The 17,289-nt window shown below is 35.0% G+C and overlaps 1 protein-coding gene and 1 pseudogene across 2 annotated transcripts; one reads left to right on the plus strand and one right to left on the minus strand.

Annotated features, from left to right (window-relative positions):
* Positions 1-4,522: 4,522 nt before the first annotated feature.
* LOC143538265 (putative F-box/LRR-repeat protein 9 pseudogene) lies at positions 4,523-5,645 on the plus strand (annotated as a pseudogene). The gene is made up of 2 exons (XR_013136217.1): positions 4,523-4,908; positions 4,985-5,645. The product of XR_013136217.1 is annotated as a putative F-box/LRR-repeat protein 9 pseudogene (transcript).
* Positions 5,646-7,705: 2,060 nt separating this feature from the next.
* Positions 7,706-11,272, minus strand: LOC143538298 (uncharacterized). Its single transcript, XM_077031888.1, has 8 exons — positions 10,963-11,272; positions 10,481-10,810; positions 9,701-9,886; positions 9,397-9,570; positions 9,192-9,323; positions 8,947-9,118; positions 8,054-8,228; positions 7,706-7,953 (listed from the first exon to the last, which is right to left on the minus strand). Exons 1-8 carry the CDS (start codon positions 11,266-11,268, stop codon positions 7,845-7,847), a joined length of 1,584 nt encoding a protein of 527 aa, XP_076888003.1. The 5' UTR covers positions 11,269-11,272; the 3' UTR covers positions 7,706-7,844.
* Between the last annotated feature and the right edge of the window lie 6,017 nt (positions 11,273-17,289).

Genomic DNA, 17,289 nt, shown 5'->3' on the forward strand with positions numbered 1-17,289 from the left:
TCCATTGAGTTTGATACTAAATTATTTATGACGAATTGGTCCAAATAAACAAGAAATAACAACCAAAAGGACACAATTCCGAAGCCGAACAAAACCAGGGAATGAAGCAACAAGGTCCGAAATGAGAATGAAGCAACTTGGTCCGAAGAACAACCAATAGAAAGAACGAAGCCGGAAGAAATGAAAATCAAAAGCAAAGACAAGACTTGAAGATAAAAAGAATAACAAGACATTGGCAAAACTTATGGGCTGTAAAGATTTGAAGACTAAAAAGCAGCTGAAACTTATGACCCATAAAGTTTTCCAGCATTAGTAGACACTTATGGGTTGTAAACACCCTTACGACCCATAAAGAACCATCGGTCATTATTGTATCACAAAAGTCGTCGTCGGTGCAACCAAGATCCAGAAAATCCGGAATAGATAATATCAAGACATTAAAAAATAAAACTTATGGATCATAAGCAACCTTACGACCCATAAAGACTGTCAGTAGGATACACAATCCTAAAAATATGGAGTTGAAGATAAGATAAGATAAAAAGTTAAACTTATGGGTCATAAGGATACTGTTGAAAACATTACGACCCATAAGTATTCCAGATTTTCAGCTATAAATAGCAGCCCGAGTTTCAGCCAAAATGACACCATTTCCCACATCTCTTCTCTCTAATTAGCTAAATAAACTCCAAGGAGTGCCAAGGAGGTTCCAAGAGTCTCGAGGAGGTCCAAACCCCTTCCCGGGAGTTCCGAAGTTCTTCCCGAACACCCCACGAGTAGTATGTCTCTACTTTGTAAGTTTACTTTGGTTATGTTAATTGCTATGTTAGGCTAATAATCTATTAGTTTCGACTTATAATAATCTATTAGTTTCGACATTAAGGGTTGTATTTTGTATTATGATTCAAATGTGAAATAGTTATGTGATTTTATTGTTGAAAGGTTTCGTTTGTATAATTTCTTGAACTTTAAATCCGAAACTCTGTTAGGATTCAAATTAGTTTGTTAATGAACCTGATCAATTTATTAATATGCTAATGACGTTCTTCAAAGTTAAAATATGAAATATGATTTTAATCTTGATAATTAAGGAACAAATGACGGTTTTGTGTTTGTCTATGAATTCAATCTCGTTATAGAAATTATACAATGTGATTTAGTATTCCGAACGGCGTGAACACTAGATGATAATTAATACTTTCATCACATGCAACTCGCACGTTAAGATCCAAACGGCGTGAGCTTAGGGTAGCGAGTTGGCTTTAACTAACGAACCGCGCTTAGTTAGACATAGATGGAGGGAACATCCGAACGGCGTGACGTTTAGTATTGATACAAATCTTTTAATAATAAAAATCATTGCACCATAATTATTGATGATCGCAACTCGAATCAAAGTATGAAATACCCCTTGTGTCGAAACTATCTTTAATAATTGTCTCTTTATAAGTTAGCTATTTTATCTTTTAGTTATATGCTAAACATTTGTACTACTACTATTTAGTTTATGCTTATATAATTTATTATTTACACAAATCCCCCCTGTTACGAATACTGGTTCTAAATCGTTCTCGGTTATAAAGTTGTTAAAACGCCATCCCTGTGGACATGAACCTTACTTCCACTCATACTATCCCTAATAGTTTGTAAAATAGTAAGTTCACATTTCTAAATTTATTTGCTGGAGGTGACGACACCCAACAATTAGTGTTTTGTACATTATGCATTCAAGTTTGTAGCATGTAATATTAATTTTTATAACTTTCATTTTTTTGCTTTTGGTCCCTACACTTTTTCATAGTTTACAAGTATGTCACAAAATATATTTTCCAATTTCAACTTTTGTGTCATATACTTTTCATCTTTTACATATTTTGCTGTTTAACGTTTACGTTTGAATTTAACGAATTAACGCGCTACAACACATGTGTGTGGTTGAACGTTATGTCTATTTCCCGTTTAACAGCCCCATCGCAACGCGTAGATATTAAGTTGACTTGATTATTTCTTTAATATTTTATGTTTCAGTCTAATTTTTGCGTGTTAAAATGATGCAATAATCGTGTCTGGTTCAACGCTTTTACATCTACTTTTTGTCCATTTTTCTTAATGGTTAACGTAAGTTGCTGACTGCGGGAGAGGGGATGGCGAACAAAGACGGTGGTGGTGATAACTTCATGCTTTCGAGTGGAGTGAATATGTAAATGCAAGGTTATACACCTCCGCCGCAACACGGGGGTGTAAATACTAGTTGTAAATAAACGGAAAGAAAATATGGAGTGCGTTATTTTCTTTATATGTATGTTTTTTAAATACGTCATTATTTTACTTTGCTCGGTACGCTTTGTACTACAAGAGATTTTTATTTATACATTTTTTCTGATGTGGAATTCTTGGCTTCCATTAAAATTAAATACTTTTGGGTGGAGAGTTATGTCTATGCCAACCCATTTATCAACTTTTGATGCCTAGATTAGATTAAATGAATTTGGGTGGAGACACTAAAGATATTGCTAAAACTTTAGATATTATCAGGGCAAAGGGTTTCCGCCTGGGTCTTGAACTTAAACTTAAGAAAACAGAAGTATTTTGGCATGTGATGGGGTTAAAGTGCAGGAGGGGGTGTTTCCATGCGAGATTGAAAGACCAGTGTTAGGTGTGTAACTTGATGCGTGTTGTAAGTGTGGTGAGATATAAAATATAATGGATTGGATGATTTAAGATTTTGCACAAGATCATGTTTTAAATTTATAAAAGTGATTTCTACGAAAACTAAACACACACAAAAATAGGCAAGTGTACCTATCGTATATGTAGAATAGTATTGGTAAGAACCAAGTATCGATCCGAGGACACAAATGTTTATAATAATAAATATTTGTTTTACTTTAATCGGAGGTTTTAATCATTTTGGGGTTAATTTTTGAACTTTTTATAAAATATAAATACTTATATATAATATATAGGTAACCAAGACGAGAAATTCTAAACAAGTAGTTCAATTATATGAAGGTTACCATCTAAGATCAAGAATCCACTCCATTTTATCCTTGATAATTAATATGTAAACATGTGGTAAGCTTGCCGTAATAATATATGATAGATAGCTCCTCATTTCTAAGCGAGCATCTATGACAGAAAAGAGAGTATCATGTGCATTTTAAAGTCGGTCATTTCTAATGTCATGTTACCTCGAGAATATCAATTAAAGTTGGCAAGTAGTTTCGTAAAATAGAAAGATTAGGATTGACTTCGATTTCTCAAATACCAATTCTAACAATTTCGGGTGGTTGTAGTTTAGTCACACAACCTCTCCTTGGTTGATTTAAGTAAGTTATAATTACACATTCCGTTAACATATGATTTCTTTAACTAGCATGATATCCTAAGCAATTGCGTTAGCGATGCCATTTTCGGATTACCAAAAACTTAGAGAAATAGATCATAACTTATATCTCATTATTTTTAAATACAATATAAGGATTCATATTCGATAAGTTATCAAAGTACTTCTATCTTTCAAGAACATGAATCAATCATGAATGATTGTCAATAGAATTGACAATCACCAACTCTGAATTGTTGAATTAAAATGGTGAAACATTTCTCATCAAAAGATAATTGTAAGATTACCATATACTTTACTAGACTAAACCACATGTTTTAAATAATTATCAAGTAAAACAAAGGTTCTTCATAGATATAGATGGTAAATGGAGTTTAGCTCATAATGAGCATAGTGATTAACATTAAGATGAATGATAATAACAAACACATGATTAAACTAGAACAATCTAACCAAATGTGAATGAATCTTCCTTCTTAATGATGATGATGATGGTTGATGATGATGACCTTCCAAGCCTTCAAACTCTTCACTAGATCTACAATATGAGTGTTAGTGGGTGTTTTTTATAAGTGAAAACCGGATATAACTCTCTTCAAGGCACACCAAATGTTAACCCTACTTAGTAAGTTAGTGTTCTCTACACTTTCGACGACTTTTGTTTCACTAAACAGGTTGTCAAATATATGTTTCTAAACAGCTCTTATCGTGTAGTAACATGTCGGTGTTTGTGTTTGAGATACAAATAAACGATAAGTTTTTGTGTCGTATACGGTAAACACGTTTATTGTGTTCGTGTATACACGATATGCTAGCCCGAACTCTCCCCATCAAATATATATTAATTATTATGTTTTAAAAGAATCGACGAAGGGTACGTACGTTATAAGAGTCGATCACCATTTCAAAACCAGCATCGCCATTCTTTGTAATGTAAGTTTTATCTTTTGCTGAAATGACTGCCTGATGTTTTCTTTTGTTTAGTTTAGTGGTTTCTTTCTAGGGTTTTAATTTCTAATTTTGATAATTAGTTTCATTCATTTAGCTAAATTGTTAGGGCTTTTGATTGTAATTTTATTAAATAATCATCCTGTAATTATGCCTTTATATATGGAGTGATTTAACATGTTAATAATTTGATTTGCTAATTTGTGAATGTTGTTAAAAGTAACAACAATGCCACCTAAATCAATATCAAATCGACGAAGAAGAAGAAGAAGAAGAAGAAGAAGAAGCAGGTTTGCTCCGAAACCCAAGCAGGAATGGCGAGTGAAGCAACCGAAAAGGAACTGGCTGGACCTTCCTTCGGATTTAACGAGGAATATACTCGAAAGAGTTGGTGTGGTTGACCGCCTCGAGAATGCCCAGAAAGTGTGCCCTGCGTGGCGTGAAATCTGCAAGGACCCTGCCATGTGGAGGGTCATTTATATGGACGCGTATGCAGGGGTACGTGAGAAAATGTTTAAGAATGTTGTGGATAGAAGCCAAGGCCAGTTGGTTGATTTAACCATCATTGGTTTTTATGTTGATAATGACGATCTTCTTCAGTACGTTGTTGAACGGTATGAGTTTTGGTTTTTGGGTATGTTATTTTATTAATCAAGTTTCTGATATGTTCAGGTTTGCTTCTATTAACAGATCAAGTCAGCTTAGACGTATAGAAATCGTTCAGTATGTTTATGATTTTTCTGGAATGTTGAGTGAAGCTTTCAAGAACCTACCTTTGTTGGAGGAACTCAGCCTTGTCAATGTAAAAATTTGTAGACAAGATATTGAAGATGCGGGCCAATATTGCCCTTTGCTAAAAACACTCAAAGTGAATAAAAAAGCTCCTAGATCATGTGATGCTGATGATGATGAGATAGCGTTAGTGATTGGGAAAAATCTAACTAAGTTAACTCACCTTGAACTCATTGGGAACAGCATGACAGACACCGGGTTGCAGGCCATTCTGGACGGCTGCTGTCATCTTGAATCACTTGACCTGCGTCGGTGCAAGCTCATTGATCTAGCAGGAGACTTGATGGAAAGATGTTATGAACAGATTAAATGTCTAAAATTTCCTCATGAGTCTCATGAAGAGTTACCGCATAGTAGTTATGGTGCTTGTTATTCTGATTCTGATTCTGAGTTTATTTCTGGTGTCGAGTATGATCCTGATAAATACTTGGATTTATATGGTGAATACTCTGACTATGATGACTACACAGCCTATAATAATGATATTGATAACTTGAGTGGGATAAGCCTTGAGAGCTTGGGCGAGGTGATGGTTTTCATGTCCATGTTTGATGAATAAACTGTTATGTTAAGAGGTGAGTTGGTTGTATGGTTTTATAAATGTATCATTCATTTTTAATATCATGTTTGGATACTAATTGTGTACGTAATGTGTTTCTTTTGTAGGTGTAGCTGCCTGCAAGAACCGTCTTCTGCTTGCTCAAACAGGGTAATTGGTATTCTGCTGATGAGTACTCTAGTTATATGAAACTTGTTACTTTAAAGATGTTTTTTCTTAAATTAAAATGCATGTCTTTGATGGCTGTACAACTTGTTTCGGATTGGTCTTATAAAATATGAGACGGTTTCATAATTTTAAGCTAGATTGCATTCAATGTTTGAACTTATTTTAATCATAATCTATTTTGACCCGAACCGAACAGTTTTTCTCTAGATATAATTTTTTATTTGTCATTTTGTTTGAAACCTTTTATGACCCAAACCAAATAGATCAATTATTAAAACGGCCAGTTTTGACCCGTTTCCTTTTTTGTCAGCATGGGTTTTGACTTGTCCGTTCTGCCAGGTATAGTTTTAAAGTTGTAATGAAATCCATCCTCTCATGCACATAATCAATAACCAATCGCCCTTCACCGTGAAAAATTTTAAGCTCGCAGTCGAGATATTTACATCTCAAGCAGTGGAAAGTACCGTAAACACAAATGTCATTTGGGAATGACCACAACCCTACACATGTCCATCAATGTCAGCTACAATATGATCAGCCATATATTGCACAATATTGCACAATAATAATGAGGATTTCATGGCTATTGCCCGGCTCCGAGAATACGAAAAAGAAATTTAGGCCAAAGTCGAAATTTTTTTTGGGCCTTTAGCAAAAGAAACATTTTTTTGGGTTTAAACAATTTAATTCCAAATGAGCTTACTTTATTATGATTTGAGTTGTGTAAAAAAATTTTGTATAAAAATAAGCTTAAAAATGTCTCCAATAAGATTAGAACTCACAACCTTTGGGATAGAAGTTGTACCCATTACCACTAGACTAAGCTAATGGTCATGTAATTGTGTTGAAAGATTGAATATACATATATTTTTTCATGAAAGTAGATATAATTTAAAAAAAAAAATTCGGGCCTAGCGGGGTGTCGGGCTTGTGGCCGTCGACTACCCCGCCATACCCTATGGCCGGGTCTCAGGTTGAGCTTATCGGTATCCACATAAAAAACTTGTAGGCCATTCTAAATTTGTTGTCACCAGTCACCTTGAATCACTTGACTTGAGTTGGTGCTTGTATGTTGATCTAAATGGGCACTTAGGAAAATGTTACTTTTTTATACAAACTGAAATGGTAATTTTTTTGTAAACAAACTGCTCAGTTCCTAACCCGTCTTGACATGGTACCCCGCCCAAATTATCAATTTTAGTCATTTGATACTTTTTAAAAATTGACCAATGTCAGCCTGAGCTTAATTCAATCATAACCCATTTTGACGAACCGAAATAGTACTTTTTTAAAACAATCCATTTCGATCCAAACCCATCTTTTCTTAATCCCCGGCCGACCCGTCCCGCACATTTTTTTGGTTGTAAAGTCGATTTGCAGCCTAAATGGCTTGCAAATAGACTATACTGCTACAAGTGCATTTCTGTTTTAAGTATGTTAAAAGAGTCTGAGAATCTAGTAGGTGCCTTCAAAGGATTAGTAAGGGATTTGTACCAAGTATGATGTCTCTTTGCTGTTTTACATGTTGCTACTAAAGTTTTCCCTTTGTTGCTTCATCCTCTTAGTAACATTTTATGGTACATGGATGAATACATTGTATACATTGATAAATATAAGTTCTTGGAATGAGGGTTTGACTAGCAGCAATCTCTTCATGAGTCATGGGTGGTTTATATTTTGTGACAACATTATCATTAACTAGTGTTTTATAAGTTCAAAAGACCGAAAATGGAATTTACCTATAGTTTAGACATTATATTGGAGCTTTTATACATTATCACCGGTTGAACGACAGCATGAAAGGCAATGATATTTTAACCAAATGCATAGGATCCTCCAAGCTTGTCACAAAAGTTGGAATAAGCCATACATATTATGGTGAAATTAAAGATTTTTACCCTTGTGAAAATTTTCTTTTAAATCTCACTAAATCATATACTAGCCTTCGTCACCTGTAGATAGGTTTCTGATGAATGAAAACAACAAAAAGCAAAAACATGAAAATGAGTCTAGTGCAGTTTCCAAAAAGAGCTAGAAAAGACTGTGAACATGCTGTTGCTCATATATCTGCATGTAAGCCTCAGACAGTGCAACCATTTGGGGAAGTGTTTCGCCAACATGAAGATCCTGCATCTCATACCTGTAGAACAAATAAATCCATAAATACTACTTATATTTAAAATCACATTTTGAAAATTAAAATTGAAATTTGAAAACTAAAATGGAAGAAAAAGGCCTACCAAAGCTCTTCAGACTTGCGCTGAACAAACACTCTATACGATCCTTCACCCGGTTTACCATCATGAACAATGTTTGCAATCAAATCATACTTAGAGTGGGACCCTTCACCTTCACCTTCCCCTTTAGGTAATGGTATATAATCCTTAAGCTCCAGATTCTTCACCGGGAAGTTAACTGAGATAGAGCACATTAACAAACAACTCATAATGTGTATTACAAAATTAAAAAGTTGTGTGATTACACAAAAGTTGCCTCAAACTAGAAAATAAAGTCGTGACATGCCTAAAAGGATAGACGTGATTTACATCAATTAAAAACCATAAAAACGAATATCGATACCAGTCCTGATAATGCGGACACTACCTACGTTGTTCAGTCAGTATCGGTTTGGTTCGTCAAGGGACCATTATGATAACAGCACTCCGTATAGTTAAAATATCTAAAAAATATGTGATTTTGTATACACAACCCCATTTTTAATAAAAATTATATCGGAATGTTGAGAGAAAAAAAAATAATAACTGCGTATATAGTTAAACGATAAATATTAAAATTAACTAAAATATGGAATTTAGCATTTTAAAATCATTTAGTTAAATAATAATGGCTTAACTATAAAGTTTCGATTTTAATTAAAGAGGAAATTAGCTTTATGCCTTTATATAAACTCTCTAGTGATTTTATATATGTTAACAGTAAATATATGATTCTTATGTTTCACCCTTGATTAAATTGTTTATGGGCAGTTGAGCCCAACTAAAGCAAAATAAACATGGAAATGTCTTAACATATAGGCCAAATTAGTTGTATTAATAATATTAGTTGCACTCCAGGCTTTCCATGTTTATTGTGACATTGGAAGTTTAATAAAAAAAGTATATCATAGACTCACCAAGGGTTGGATTTTTCTCCACAAAGAAATTATTCTTTGTGAAGCGTCGCATGTGAAGAATAAGATATTGTGGAAGTCTTGTCACACGATATCTCATCCTGGCTACGCGAGGACGCACCACTTCGGTTACACTCTCCCCATCAAACTTCTTCAAGATGTTGAAAAGTGGAACCTACAATAACAGTATAATATTTCAGGTCAACCCTTCTTATATAACACTGTTTATTGACAAAAAGAAGTCAAACCTGAGGAATTATGTTTTTCTCCATCACATCTTTAAAAAGTGGTGGTGGTGGTAAATCCAGTCCAAGCATCAAGAACGGCATTCTACTGACCTCTTTTACATTATTAGTCTCTTTCACAACCTCCAGTTCTCCCTACAATGAATTAAATAGATTGTCATTCAAATACAAAAAGAGTTAACGAATAAAACTTTAGAAGAAATGATACCTGAAAACACTGATGGATGATGCTGTTTTTGTTTTTTGTCCTTGAAGTTTTAAGGTCTGTATGCAGGGTATTTAGCAGCCATGACATAAACTCAACGGGATCAGATTGTGCCCCTATACGAAACCGTTTCTTACTAGCCTTCATAACCGCTTGCAAAAACTCATGAGGGCTTACCTGCAATTCAAACAAGTATTATTAGGTGATTTAGGTCTACAGAACACATTGATCTAAATATGAAAATTTTCTAGTAAAGGTATATATGATTAAATCCATAAATAAATTATAGTATTGATTATGATATTACATGTCCTTTGAAGTTCCTCGCGTGCCAAATCTTCCTCGTGAGCTCACCAAACCGATGAACAAGTACAGATTTACTGTCCATATAATTTTCAGGAATGAGAAAAAAGTTTCTCAAGGGCGTGACTCGCATTAAAGACTGAATTGTGACATTAACAAAATCGGTCTCTTTGATGTTATTAAGCCCCACCTGAACAATCAACAACAATCAGTCAGTATTTTAAAAGAAAATATGCATTATGCTACTTGATACATATATCACAATATTAAAAGATGGAAGATAAATGTAGGCCTGTAAACAAACTAAACGTTTAGTGAACCATTCATCGGGATGTTCGTTTATTTTCGTGCATCTAATAAACATACAAACATGAACACAACTTTTCATTCATTCAATTAAACGAACGAAAATGAACACATATCTTGTTCGTTCATTTATGTTATTTAGCGTTCATCCGTTTACCTACGGTTATGTCCATTCGTTTGAATATTGGTTAAACTATATTTATTATTGATATTAATCTAAAATCAATTTGAATTTCGTATCTGAAAAACCATTATTTGGATATCTTTGTTTACCTGGATGTAACGATCATGGTATTAAAGACTTTAACTTGGGAATACGTTTACTTTTGGTAGGTTTTCATTTATGTTCCTGAACTGTTTGTTTATAATATTAACAAACAGACTCAAACACTCTTAAAGAACGAACACGAAAAAGGCCCGTTCGTGTTTGTTTACAGGCCTAGATATAAAAGCAATAAAGACAAGAGTAAATGCATACCATTCCAGGAAGATAGTCAGAGCCATCAAGCGCCCTTGACCATTGCCTATTTTTATCCAGTTGCACAACTTGGTGTTTGTTAAACCTTGGATTAAGAACATGTCTAATATCATCGAGTGAAGGATCGTTTATCTCATAACCATCAGGCAGACAATAAACTTTTTCAGTGTGAAGATTGATGTATACATGATGTCCTGCTTCAAGGCTATGAGTGTATGCATGTGACTTTTGTCCTCTTCCTTGAAAATACTTGCCACACACCAAACACGCATACACATTTAAATTTGATAGAGACACTGAACAGAACTTTTCAAAGTCAAAATCCAAAACCTGCAAAACATAAATTCTTCATTCAAAATCCTCTTCGCCACGAATAGATAACAAAAAAATAACAATAATTCACATTTTATTATTTTAATTTATTAGTTAAATGATAAAAACCAATGAACCACACACATGTTGAATGGATTAAGAATATATACCTGGCGATTAACAGTATCGAGGTATGGACAATCTCTTCGGATTTCAATCATCCTATTACGCACACCAAATCCATTATCATTATCATCTTCCTCGTCATCTTCATCTTCTTCCTTGATGTCAGTTTCCTCCACTTTCTTACCATCATCTTCATCCTCATCCTCATCATATGTTGCAAGTGGAAGCAAGGCGTTATCAAATCCAAGCTGAGGTGGCGAGGATGAAGAAGTTTCAACTAATTTCTGCTTCTTTGATCTTTTTTCTTCATTGTCAGTAGTGTTATCCACATCTTCGCGCTTCGTTGTCATCGGATCTACACAAGCGAATTTCAAATTGTATAAAATTTAAGGTGTTCATGGTCCCTTTTTAACAGTTTTTAGGTCAAAGGTTGCTGAAAGTTTTCAAAATCTAAACCAAAAGCAAACCACCCCAAAATTAAAACCGAACCGTACAAGCGGTTTAGTTTCAAATTTCAGCCTTTGAAATTAAAATGAATAAAACTTTAGAAGTCAGCAAAGCATTGCCTTCTAAATTAACGATACAACATTGATAGGAAGTAGCATTGACAAATAATAATTTATAAAAATTGAATGGTGGCTAGTAAGCAACAATTATGAAATCAACGATGCAAAGCAACAACAAAGTCATGTTTCAAATTCCATGATCCAGAACAGTAAGCCCGGGGAGGTCAACTCGGGTCAGATAACAAGTTTCGGTTCAAAACAGGCCGTTTTAAACACTGTATGAAAACAATAATTACTGTAGCAGCTAAAAAGTATATAAATAATTACAAAAGCAGAGGCATGAAGCAATTGTAAAGACTAAGCTAACCTAAAAATCAGAATATAGATATAGTGTTCGGTAGACATTTAGAGGTAGTAAGCATGGTAGTTTGAATAGGATCAGTAAGGAAGATTGTAACCTAATTTCAGCAAGTAAGTAAGTAAGTAAGTAAGTAAATTCGAATAATATCATTTACATTAACATGTTTAATCGATTGCATTATTCTACGTCTTGTATTGAGAAATTGAGAGGCAATATATGAGCGTACAGAAACCCTAACCTGATCGAGAAGGTGATGGAAGGAAGATGATGCCCAAATCTGGTTCGCGAATGAGATGGTGATGGACAATGGTGCCCTAATTAGCCTAACTTCACCGCCTTGTTTTATATTTATTTCTCTCTTATTCGAATTCGATACAAACCCGAATTGTCTAATTATGCACACCACGTCAAAAAAAAAAAACTAGTTGCTTTAAACTTACGTTTTGCGGTAGAAACTCAGTCGGTAATGGCTCATTACGATATATGTAGGTTTGTGAACTTAATAGAAATTGAGGCCTACCTTAAATGTTACATTCGTGGGGTAGAATGTGTAAATATTTTTTCACACGGTTTTCAAAACTAAGCTTTTATTATATATCATAATCATAATTATGATTAGGATTAAAGTCAGACATGTAAGCGAAGCAACCATGTTCACATTTTTAAATGGACGGAATTCATGTTCGAAATACACATGACGTATGGTTATATATATATATTAAGACTACTTTTAGTTATACTTCTCAAGATGTCAAGTCTAGTTATTAGGTAGCCCTTGTTGGGGTTGTTAACAAGTCGAGGCAAAGAAAGCTTAAGCTCAGCTCAATTTTAAAAAACAATTATTAAACACATTTCAACTTATCAGTCAATAATAGTCATGATATCTAAATTTGGCTATAACATGTTTTTCTTATTAAAAAAACCTATAGCAATGCAATACTCAAATTAAATAGAACAAATTGTCGTTTTTATTGTGTAATTTGAGGAAGAAAAATATATTAACGTATGAAAAAAGTTACGGCCATTTCAAAACCGTGAACAGAAATTGGTTTAAGAATGAAATTAAAATAAAAATGATGGTAAGGACGAGGGGCAAAAGTGTAAGAGCATTCACAACCCCTCCATCATATTCTATCCTAATTAAAAGTCATATTTTTCAAAATCTATGTCTCATTTAAAAAATCTTTCACGTCTCATTCCCTATTTTAATCTTATTCATAGACGTTTATTTTTCTTGTTTTTATACATTCACATAAATTTGATGGATGATGAATACTAGTTTTTTGTATATAAAAAGTTACAGTAGCAACTTTTTATAATTTAAGATTAGAGAAGTAAAATGGTGGAAGGGATGAAGTGTGTTTTGGGGAGGAAAAAACAGATAGTTGACTCAGCTAAATATCCTGTCACCCGTAATTATTTGATGAACGTAATTACCTTATTGTCATGAATAGGGTTTCCCCTTGGGTGTATTAGAGAGACATGGATGAACACCAAAACCTAGTCGTGCCATTCACTGCTCCATCTCTCTCTCTCTAACCCAAACTCCATCATGATTGTTGTGGGTCAATTTCTCGCTGGGATCATGTCTGATATCTTGAATAATATCCTGACACCCGGGATCCTTAACATGTTTGGAATCCTGAACCTTGTGACTATTTAAACTAAATATTATACTTGCAGGTTACTCATCGAATAACAACTTGAAACAACTAGTAGACTCAGTCCTGCTGATATTTCAGAATTCTAGTTGAAAATCACGTGGGAGAGGAGAATGAGCCTTGCAACGATCATACGGCTAGGGTTTCCTAGATAATATGACATTTTGTTTTTTCTATGTCTTGTATAATGAGGCTGATGAGAACAACATAGGACACACAACACTCTCTGCACTTGCAACTCACACATTTGTACTTAACGTTTGTTCTCATTCAGCTCTCGAGTTGTAACCAATTTACTTCATTTATAATTTGAGGCAGGGCATAATTTTCCACTCCAGAGGTTTTTTTTTTCCGAAGATCCTTACCAGGATCTAAGGTTTTTCCTTGCTACATCGTGTGCCAACCTTTTACTTTTACTGCAATTACTTACTTACTTTGTGAAGAACTCACTACCTCACTTAACGAATTTGTTCAATTATTATTTCAATAATTTTTAGCCAAAACAATGATACACCTTGAATGTGTACTCGATCATTTTCATCATCAAGGTTTGAATCGTCTTTTTTCTTCGTTTTACAAGATCTAAAAGGTACACATGATTCTCCTATTCTTTGTTCTTCATTATCATGTTGACATAATTGATTTAACACATTCAATGTTGTTCAAACCGAAAACCACAAAGTTTATGTTTAGGAGATTAGGGAAGTGTATTTAATATTTTGCACATACTTTGTTTGACGATGTAAACTAATAACTTGAAGTCACGACCATGCCAACACCGTGTATTGTAAATAGATATGCACTTTTGAGTTTTTTGGCTTGTGTCTTGGGCCCTGAAATTATTGAGGCCCCAAAATTGTAAAAAAGATTATAGAACGACCGCAATCAAGGTTTTTGTTTTAACTTAAAAATGTCTATCCAATGCTACTTTCAAAAAAATATTGGCCTAGGTTTTTTAATATAACGAACTCATTATCTAGATCTCCCATTGTTTATGATGATGCCATTTAAAAAAGGCCTCGGTTTTTTACTCTCACCCGGACTCTTAAAATGATTGAGTCGTCCCTTAGCATATGAAAGTGAAAATGCATTATATATACAAGTTCACATAGGGTAAAAAACCGGAATTTTACATAGGGAAGTTCCTCGCAACGTACAGATGATTCTAGAGGAATTTTGCATGGTAAAATCAAAGCATTAGCATAAGTATATTGAATCTATCATCTCATATTGATATGAATATATGTGAAACGGCAGAAAAGAAAGCAAAGGGGCTCCTCGCTGTCGTGCCGTTTGGCGGGCATGGGGTCGAGTTTTATCCGGTGAATCCCTCAATAGGTGGACCGCTAGGGGCTCCGTCCGTCCGGACTAGTGGCCGGCTCGGGCTACCTTTAACCACTGGGGGCCGCGTATGAAGTACCCGACGTTACTTAGTTGGCCGTTAAAAAAAAGAAAAGAAAGCAAAGTGCCCTTTTTTGACTTGGGTGGGGTAGGGGTGGTAAGCTTCATGTGAACATCAAATTTAAAGGTGAGACCGCACTATGTACGGTTTCTTTCGGGTCAAAGTCAAACCCCAATAACCATGACTACGTGTTTGATTTATCAACACAAATGATACATATATGAAACCCATTCGACTGTTGTTTATGTGGTATTATTACTTTTATAAAACTATCATTATAACTAAATTAACTTTTCTTGCCTCTCCATCTTTAGATATTCCTAGAATATATATGAGCTTTTTAACTATAACAAAACAAACATAAATGAGTGTGTTTATTTCCGTTTTACTCGTAAACAAACATAAATGAATGTGAAGGTCTTCTTGTTCTTTCATTAGCCAAATGCCGAATACCTAAGCCTTCGTTCTAAAACTTGATTCGGTTGATCAGTTGACTCCATATAGGTCAATAAGTACTACTAGTAAATAATAAATTTATTTAAATGAAGCAACTATAAATGAGTGAATGTAAATGAACCTAATAACCATTTAATCTAAAGTGAAAAAAAAAACTATTTTATGTTGTAGATAAGTATCGTTTAATATGTGTGGCATTTATGCCTTGTTAAAAATCTTTCCAGAAAGGAAAAAAAATGCTAACTCACATTTTCTACCTATGAGATATATCAAAATTCACCATACACAAGTAACACAACATACCTCCAGATGATGTTAAACATGTGCTTTGGGCCTGCAAGATAAATTGATGTAACCAAATAAGTTATGTTGACTAGTTAAAATCTTACTATTAAAAAAACCGAAGGGACAAAACTCAGTGAATGGAAAACGAGTACACCATATTGGATTAGAACAACATTTCACTAACCCATAGTATCATATCTCGTGATGTTACAAGATATATTAGTGCATAATTTGTTCTTAGGTAAGACACTTTTGGACGGAGTACTTCTTCGGCGTCTTCTTGGAACCGCTTACGTACATTTCACACTATAACTCTTTTAAAAAAAAACTTTTTAAAAAGAATGTTCATGTGTACGTTGCTCACTAACACTTTTGATTATCCTTCTCAACAATCGTTATGCTAATCTAGTGACCTAATCGATCGTCTTGTATGATGAAAATATATTGTCTAGTATCGTCATATTTGCATTTATAATATTTATGATTGTATAACGCATTCTAGTTGGCAAATCATTATGAAGAAACACTAGATGACCCCGGCAGATTAAAGATAAACTGGGGGTTAAGTAGATGTTTCCCACGAGGGTTAGGTCCAGCAAAGATGGTTATTCTTCTCGACCTGCAAAACAGACACCGTTAGCTCGTCACTGAGAAGGGGGGGTTTCCTCCTTGTGACCACCTTCCGGCGTGAGAATCAGACTAGATTGCTCTGAATATAAGTGTATATAGAGAGAAATAGCTAGAGAGAAGATAAGATGATACCGTTCCAAGGTGTTGGAGTATTTATAGCCGAAGGTAGGTTTCCAAGCAGGTACGGCCAGCTGTATAATATTCCTTTTCCACCAACTACGGGCTATGTTCGTGCCACGATGGGAGTTGGTGGGTAGGCAGCGGCTGATAGTGACATTTTGTACTGGAGCGTGCTGCTCCTCGTACTATTGTCGGTGAGCTGTCACCCTGTGATTGGTTCATGGGTTGCTTTTGCCAGATCTTGTCTATTTGTCCATACCTTGGTAGGTATAGTACAAAAGATCTTCTAGAAGCGTACGGACTGGCTCTTTTGGGCGGGAATATTCCCGCCCTGCTCATTCATTCTTCAGGTGACATTACTTAAGTATAAGAGTTAGTGCCTTATGCGTGTAGCCTTACTGTTAGTGCGGGTAGCCTTCATTCTTGGCTTGTATCTGCAGCTGCGGGAACAGGCAGGGTACTTTACCAAGGGAGGCTTTCCTGCGGGAACAGCTGGCCTACTGCGTGTAAGGTCTTCATCTCTCTGAGCATGGTGGGTCCTGCGGATCCAGTTGGTCTTTGCGCAGACGTCCCTCTTCAAGGTGAGTCTTGCGGGTCCAACATGGCTTTGCTGGGACCTACCTCTTCAAGTCCCCCCAGTCCATTGTTCTTCTCATGAATTGTTAATGAGGGGAACTTTTGGACTTTAAGCAAGGGGTTTTGAAAAAGGTTTTCCGTGGGGATTCTTCCCGCAGTTTTCCTAATGTCACTTGCAGAAATTCCCGACTTTTCTGCCTGATCTTTGGGTATGATGCGGGTAGGTGTGTAACCTCCTCGCAAGTCGGGAGCGTTGAGTTTCACTTGTGTAGATTCTCCATGAGGTTTTGGTAGTTTGACATAGTGATTAGTTATGTTAAACAACCAATTCCATCCTGAAGCTTCAAACAATCTAGTTCTCAACGTTCCCGCCA

Source organism: Bidens hawaiensis, unplaced genomic scaffold, assembly GCF_021521415.1.
Source record: "Bidens hawaiensis isolate Kalapana, Puna unplaced genomic scaffold, B.hawaiensis_p1.1 tig00011542_1, whole genome shotgun sequence".
In the NCBI taxonomy this organism is placed as follows: domain Eukaryota; kingdom Viridiplantae; phylum Streptophyta; class Magnoliopsida; order Asterales; family Asteraceae; genus Bidens; species Bidens hawaiensis.

Excerpts from the sequence above, each read along its gene's own strand:
- LOC143538298 (XM_077031888.1), bottom strand. The coding sequence starts at position 11,268 with ATGACAACGAAGCGCGAAGATGTGGATAACACTACTGACAATGAAGAA. Across the intron at positions 9,324-9,396 it reads TCATCCATCAGTGTTTTCAG|GGAGAACTGGAGGTTGTGAA; the intron begins GTATCATTTCTT and ends AATTCATTGTAG. Across the intron at positions 7,954-8,053 it reads CGCAAGTCTGAAGAGCTTTG|GTATGAGATGCAGGATCTTC; the intron begins GTAGGCCTTTTT and ends TTTGTTCTACAG.